At 38.6% G+C, this 7,829-nt stretch overlaps 2 protein-coding genes across 2 annotated transcripts; one reads left to right on the top strand and one right to left on the bottom strand.

Moving 5' to 3' along the window:
• The first annotated feature begins 1,252 nt into the window (after positions 1 to 1,252).
• Positions 1,253 to 5,063, top strand: LOC5514964 (microtubule-associated proteins 1A/1B light chain 3C). Its single transcript, XM_001635074.3, has 4 exons — positions 1,253 to 1,811; positions 1,884 to 1,939; positions 2,087 to 2,193; positions 4,579 to 5,063. The coding sequence occupies exons 1-4, from the start codon at positions 1,586 to 1,588 to the stop codon at positions 4,775 to 4,777; spliced, it is 588 nt and encodes a 195-aa protein (XP_001635124.2). The 5' UTR covers positions 1,253 to 1,585; the 3' UTR covers positions 4,778 to 5,063.
• Positions 5,050 to 7,796, bottom strand: LOC5514922 (phosphomevalonate kinase). The gene has a single exon (XM_048730805.1). The coding sequence runs from the start codon at positions 7,756 to 7,758 to the stop codon at positions 7,180 to 7,182; it is 579 nt and encodes a 192-aa protein (XP_048586762.1). The 5' UTR covers positions 7,759 to 7,796; the 3' UTR covers positions 5,050 to 7,179.
• Positions 7,797 to 7,829: the final 33 nt, after the last annotated feature.

Below are 7,829 nucleotides of genomic sequence, written 5' to 3'. Positions count from 1 at the left end.
TCGCGCTGCTGTCGATAGACAGCGGATTAATGATTGCTAACCATTGCTAATTATTTATCTACGCGGAGTGTGTTTTGCGTAGATTTACTTCTGCTAATTATCCATCTACGCGAAGTGGCCCCGACATAGATTAATAATCAGCAATTATTAATCTACCCGAAACGCGTTTCGGTGCCACTGAAAGAAAAGTCCCCAGACTGGAATGGGGCTGGGGGGGAGGGGGGGGGGGGGAGGGGGTTGGGGGGGGGGGGGTGGGAGGAGGCCAGCGCCCCTCCCAAGCCTAAGATGGGGCTGGGAGGCCCGGAGGGGCGATTCGCGTCTCCCACTCGTTTCTATGAAAGCCCCCAGTCCCCCCCCCCCCCCCCCCCCCCCCCACATGTAATTATATTCTAAATATCTCGAAAAGGCATGGAAATCGCTGGGAAGTATGTATTGGACGTTTGATAAGAATTACTTCAGGAATTTGTCTGGGAGGTCTGATTTCCGTAGCACCCTTCATTAAGAGCAATAAGTCCTTTAATAGCAAAGACATGCAACAACAGCCAATAATTATGTTTGCTTCTAAAAACATTTTTGGTACACCTAGCCATAGACTCGTTTTACGAAAATCATGTACAATATATGAATCTCCAACTAAAAAACTCTCGGTGTGTGAAAGATGGGCTCCTGATCCTAACGCGTTAAAATAGGAGGATAAATTCAAAAGTGTGTCATTCACTCGGTCTCGACTTAATCTTTGTTCTAGCCGTAGAAGCGTGTGTAAAAAGCAAAAGAATGAAATGAACAAGTTACCGTGCATTCCAGCATGGCAACTGCGTTAAAAATAAACTTCCCTTTTTTTTCTAATTTTTTTTTATTTGGACTAAATAAAATTTTGTTATTATCCTTGAACATTACTCTTTAGGATTAGGCACAATTTAGAAAATGAAAACGAATAAAACGCTCAAAATAATTCTATTCACGTCCTAGATATTTTATGCTAATGATCAAGCATGATTTTTATTGTAAATTTCCTCTTCGCAATAAATCATGGTGGTGAGACACCGAGAGAGAGGGTAGAAAAAGCAGCAAAAGATAACCTCTTATTAAGCCTCTTTAAACCTAGAAACATCACTTTTGGTACTCCGCCGGAAGAAGGGAAATACCATTTATTGAAGTTCCCCCATAAACTTCAATCGCTCAATATTGCCCCAAATGAATGAAAACTTTACAGGGATATAAATAACAACTCCACAAACATGTAAGAAAAGTTTGAAGGAATTTTATTATTTTTTTCGTCCCAATTTGTACTGGAACTAGTCTTGTGTTTTTCAGTAAATGGCGGCTTGCCATATGACCGATGTAAAAAATGTAAAAAAAATAATATTTCTGACATTTATTTTACCATTGTTTAGAAGAAACAAAGTAACTTAATAACATATATAGTAATGGTATGCTGCAATTTGTACATCAAAGTATCGCCTTAGAAGAGGTAGGAAAAAAAAAAATCCTGTTAATACGAAATGTTGAAACCAAGAACATAGTCGGAAACTGTTCTAGCATATGATTGGCTACCGAGTACAAAGCAACTGTTCCGACCAATCGGATGAAAAAGCCATCAAACACCGAGTTATTGATTTCGACACTCGTTTTAGAAACAAGTTTTGGTTCGCTTTCGAGCGGAGTTAAAAGCGGAACCTTTACTGGGGTTAATCGCAAAGTTCAGTTGCTACTGGTATTATTTGTTTGTTATTTTCGGTTCTGCTTCCGTATGGCAGACTTAGATTCTAGATCGGGGACATTTAAGCCGTTCAAACAGCGGAAAAGCTTCGGTAAGCCTTGATTTCAATAGCAACTTTTGTGTAACATGGTTTGCTCGTAACTCCGCTTTTCTTGTTCCTCAGTGAGTCGGCGTGATGAGGTAGCCGGAATAAGAGCAAAATTCCCATCGAAAATACCCGTAAGTATTACTATGTGGCTTTCACTCGATGCGTAGCAGTTGTATAATGTATTTCATGGATGGCGAAGAACGCACATGTAAACAGTCTACAAGAGACTGCCTTCACTTACTTATTTCTCATCATTACTTACTTTTTATCTTTTACAGGTTATTGTTGAGAGATATCACAAAGAAAAAGATCTACCACTTCTAGATAAAACAAAATTTCTTGTTCCACAAGAACTGACTATGAGTCAATTCGTCACGATAATTCGGTGAGTGAAAAGCAACGTCCACCAGAAATATTATCGTATTAAAGGAAAAGTAGGTGCTGATTTTGCCTAATGCCGATAGAACTAACCTGTTCAATATGTTGTCAAGCAAGTTTTTTCGAGGCAGGTTATTGATGTAGGGTTCCGTGTTTCGAAATAATGCATATCCACCTTCACCAGCACTTTATTGCGTCAGAACAGCAGTACTGTCCTTGCCAAGTATGCTAAAAAATGTTTAAAAACTACAAGATTTTTATTTTTAAATCAAGGTCGCTTTTTGACAAGACTTGCAGTTGTTTTGGATGTTTTTTTCTCTTATCTGTAACTTTTTCATCCTAGGGAATGCATATTATAGTTCGAAAAGGTCGATAACCTTTCCAGTTATGGTCTTGAGACAGATTTAGGGCCACACTTTTGCGCTACAGCCGTCATTTTTGATAATTTAAAGTATGTAAGAAGTATTTCTCGGGAGTTTTTACGAAGTGAACGTCGTTCTTTGAGAATCAGTTGCCAACTCAACAGCAGTTGGCGATTGATTCTCAAAGAACGACGTTCACTTCGTAAAAACTTCCGAGAAATACTTCTTACATACTTTCCAGTTATGGTACACAGCAGTGACAGTATACGATCAGTGGCAATCTAAAGTGACATCCATGCACCCCTGAAACAACATTTTTCCTTTGTTCATTAGTGTAGTTATCGATTTGATTTATTATCTTTTGCTGGTGCAGAATTATTGCTCATGGTTCATAATTTTTAGAAATAATTATCTTCGCATTACGTGTCGTTGTTGGACGAACGTTTTGTAAATGATCGACATAATACTTGAAAAGTTAGATCTCACCTCAAGCGTGTCACAAATATTGCTGTCTAGTACGTGATTTGTTTCACAACTATGATTTTAAGGAACTGTTCAAAAGTGGGTAAATTACGGAGTTGGGAATAATCTTGATATTGGATGTTCCAAAGTCCACAAGTCCACGTCCGCTATTGTTCCACCCTAGTAGCAGAGCTTTCTCCGATTTGTTTCTATCAGTTCCTTCAGACACAATCAGACAAAAACGCGAAAGAACAGAAACGCGACACGGATAAGTGAACTGATAGAAACAAACAGGGAAAGGCTCTGGTAGAAAGGTGCTATTGTTCTGGGCGCGTACCCAGGTTTTGTTGAGGGGATATGCATGTTATGAGTATCATGCTTTTGAGTGGCCGGGAGTGGGTGCCACACCTAAACTTGACAACGTGTTAGTTGACATCTTATTTGTTCCTATATAGAGTAATTAAAATATATATTAACCACAAGGTTCCCCTATAAAAGGGTAAGTTCCTCCCATCCCGGGCTCTAATTTGCAATTATAAAAAGAACTCTGACGCCAGCAGTCACCAATATGTCTCCTGTAAAAATTCTAATCTCATGCAAATTTTTTTTGCACATTACTTTACATAAAATACAAACATTTAAATATGAAATTTGAATTTAGGTAATTCCCTTGAATTGCACTGCGCACCCCTTCTGCGCATAGTGGCGCGCGTTGTTTGTTCGAATTTTCCGGTATTAAGTGGGCGCATGCGCGCCACAGTTGTACAAAATAACACAGCAAAAGGTACATGTTTTTTTACTTAAAATCGCTTTAACAGAAAAACGAAGTCGGTTACCCCCATTTTTTATTTGCTCAAATAGTTAAATGTATACGGAAAAATGATATACTGAAAGAAGAAAAAAAGTTGGATTGTAGAAGTTTTGTTATTTCTCTTAAAAGCCGTAAAAATACTTTAGTGCGATCTCTTAAAATGTGATTTGTTTTGAACATTAGCTACTACGGGTTATTGATTAGGAGATCGGATTTTGGCAGCTCGACAAACAAGACTTAATTTTCTAAAGGCTATAGGCACTTTTTTTGAAAACTAAGAGTTGGGATTTTTCCTTGCGCGGTCAGTAAAAACGCGTCAACTCTACGCCCCTCTGTTGTGAAAACAAGGTTGGTACCCCCATTTTTTTATTACATTTTTTGAAAGCCCTTAACTACAAGTTTTAAAGAATTCTGGGTTGTAGAACTATTTCAAGGGAATTACCTTAAGCTCTTAGAGCAACTGTTCTTATGTGTTGACTCGATTGTTCTTAAGCCCAGGGATGGGAGGGAGTAAGTACGCAGCTGCTTTGTCTCCTATTATCTTCGCTCTACAAAGGAGTTCTGTTGTCTCTATTCTTCTCGTTCTTTGTGTCGAGGTGTGGATATTGTTCATTTGCCCAATCAAATTGCAGCCTGTAAGAGCTGCGTACTGACCCATGGGAGGAGCTTTTCCTTTCCCCCCCTCCCTAGTGATAATGTTCTCTGTAACACATTTGTTTTTTCAAAATATTCAAAATAAATATTTATTATTCCCCAGAAATCGAATGTCTCTTTCATCCACACAAGCATTCTACCTGATTGTGAACAACAAGAGCTTGGCAAGCATGTCAATGACAATGGCTGAGCTATACAGAGAAGAAAAAGATGAAGATGGCTTTCTCTATATGGTCTATGCATCTCAAGAAATGTTTGGGTCTGAATCAGGGAGACTATGGCTGGAATCAAGACCATCCTGAGATCCCAAGAAAAGAATAAGGCTAATATTCTTTTACAGACAATCAGAATACCATTAGAGGAAAAATAGAGAAAAGGACTTTTCCTGGGGAGTGTGCCCGGTCTTTGCCATTTGAAAGAACATGGTTGTCATCTCATAATGCTGCAACAGCTTACTCATTCTTGTAAATAACATGCAATGAAAAAGACATTGACAAGCCATATACTACACCTTATTATACTAACCAATAAAAATTAAATAATGCTATTATTGATAAAATATATCAACTCAGTGCGAGTGATCATAGAGTATTGTGTAATTTCATGTATTTTCCATGAATTTTAATATTTCTTACTACAGTCCTTGTTAGATAGTTATCTCCTTTAGCCTTGTTTAAAAGCCTAATTCTAACCAATGAGTATTGCAGAGCATAGCACTATGTGCAGAATGATACAACTATTATAGGCTGTTAATGTTTCTCTAGTCTCTACTGTAGTTTTCCAACTGTTGACAAAAAGTCATTGTTATGCTTAACTTGCCCACATTTGGTTTAAGTATATGTACACTGTATTGTGTATTATTTGAAATCCAGAAACCCTATCCCTTAGGAATTTGTTTGCCAGTTGGATAGAAAATTGAGCAGTTTTTTTCAAAAAATCAAGATAAATTCTGACAAAAATTTGGTTTTATTATCTTCAGTAGTTGATTAGTGTTAACCAAGAATCAAATTGTTGTCTTATCAAAGTTGGTCTAAAAGGGCTTTTCAAATCAACTTCTTGTCTCTTACAGCACGAAGAGTCCAAGTATGACCAACTATTTGCATACTTTCGGTCCCCTTGAGCAATCACATACAGCCTAGCTGGCAAGCAATTGGCCCAGAAAGAGCTGGGAAATATAACATACGTTAGCTAGCAGCGTATGGAGGGATAAACGAAAAAATTCCCAATAGGACCACCTTAGTTTTCACATTTACTAGGGGCTGCTACAATTTGGTTGTGCTAGGAGAAAATAAGAAATCGCTGAATTGCTAAAAGAAATATCTACTGGACGGGAACTGGGAGCGGTAACATTGGAATGTAAACACTGTTACAGCTCATTCTAACACTCTGGCTTTCGAAGTTTTTACAGATTAGGGCTGTAAATTCAATGCTTTTGCAATGGTAGAATTCAATTGCCAGCTTTATTTTGCATTCTTTCCCGGATTCCAATCCAAATTTCACTACGCGTGCACGCTGGGAAATGAGAGTGATGACCTCTTGACTCACAAAATAGCGTGGCAGCCCTGGCCAGACATTTGAATTTGAGTATTCGATAACAGTAAATACTGCAAAGTCTCACAACTCATCGTAATGTCAAAAAAAATTAAGAAACTGAGACAGAAGGAAATTCATGGGGAGATTCCCACCTCCAGGTAAGAATAAAATAAATATAAAATGAATTTTGAAATGTTATTCAATTTGTGTTGTATTGTTGGATCGTTATGACTACTGGGGAAAAGGAAACTTGAAGTTCCCCTACCACAACTAAATCGTAGCAGTCTCTAATAAATGTGAAAACTAAGGCAGTTAGGAATTTGGTAGTTTTTTTGTTTATTCCCCCAACTTTGATCTTTGTAAAGCCCACTCTGTCCTTCAGCTAATGTAGATTTCTCAGCTCTTTCTTGGTGATCGTGTGCCATACATGATTGGTTAAGGGGACCAAAATTATGTGATTAATTAAAAGTAATCACACTTGGGCTTATCGCATACCTGTCAACTCTCCCGCATTAGGCGGGAGTCTCAAGATTTTGGACCCCTTCTCCCGCGTTTAGCACAAAATCTCCCGCTTTTTAGCCTTGTTAGCACTTCTGAGAAATTATTCTATAGAAAAACGTCATTTTGCCTATTTTCTATTAAAGTATTTAAAATAATAATTCCCTTGCGCAACGCAATTTATCTAACACCCTCGTGAGATTAGTGGATTTGTTCACAAGAGAGCTTTCTATACGGCAAATGCCTGCGAGGTTTACCCTTCCCTCCCCCAAAAAAATGAATATACCCCACCCCCCTTCTCAAGCCTTGAGATTCTCGGAGGCTGACAGGTATGTTATTGTGCTGTTATATTTTTCAAGACTGATAAACGCTTATGAACCTTAACTGTTTTTTTCTCAAGTTGGATACATATTCTCTTTTTTTTTTCCCTTGGTCCCCTCCCCTATATGAAGTTTCTATAAAAATGGGTGCCATGTGACCTGCTCTCACCAGGGTATCTTGCTCCTAGGTTATGAGGTGTGGACTCTGGGTGTGAAGATTATGGCATTAACTTGTTATGACTTCAATTGGAATGGGACTGTGTAAACAAATTTGGAATTTTGAGAAATTACTCTCGAAACATAAAAAACAGTACAAAACGTGCAAGCACCATTCTTCAGGCTGTAAGGTTACTTTAAGCAGTTAGCTTATCTTTGAGGGAGGCAAGTGAGTTTTCCAATTGTTCATTATCCCCATTATTTATAATAGCTACATCGAAAATGACGTCATCAAGGCCGCATTCCGACTCTGCATCATCAACACCATTGGTGAACATCCAGCCTCGACGCATGCGCACATCGTCACTAGCTGTCACGCGAACGTGAACAACACGTGGGTAATGTTGTTGAAAGAATTGCAAATCTGTGATTCGTCTAGCATCAGACACAAGCCAGTATAATTTGGTCTCGGACTGCGCATCTCTGTATGCCATTTTAGCAGCCAGTTCACAGAAACAGTAAGGTTCCGCGTTCCGTTTTTCCTCGCCCCATTTTATCATGTCTTTTCGATACTTCTCTTTGTAATCCGACGAATCTAAAAGCTTTTGATAGTCTAGTTTATGAATTCTAGCGTATTCTCTTTTAAGCGGCCCTGATAGCCGTAATATTTCACAGTTGCTTTTCCCTAAGAGTATTTTAAGTCTTTCAGCAACATAGTCTTTCCCGGATTTCCTTTTCCCACTCAAAATGCACACAGCAAAGGGTTTGGCCGCCATCTTTGAAAGTGTACGCTGAGTACGTAACACGGGCTCAAGAATACCGCTGTACTGTCCCCGTATAAGCTCCG

Source organism: Nematostella vectensis, chromosome 7 (assembly GCF_932526225.1).
Source record: "Nematostella vectensis chromosome 7, jaNemVect1.1, whole genome shotgun sequence".
NCBI lineage: Eukaryota > Metazoa > Cnidaria > Anthozoa > Actiniaria > Edwardsiidae > Nematostella > Nematostella vectensis.
This window is presented reverse-complemented; position numbering and strand designations above follow the sequence as displayed.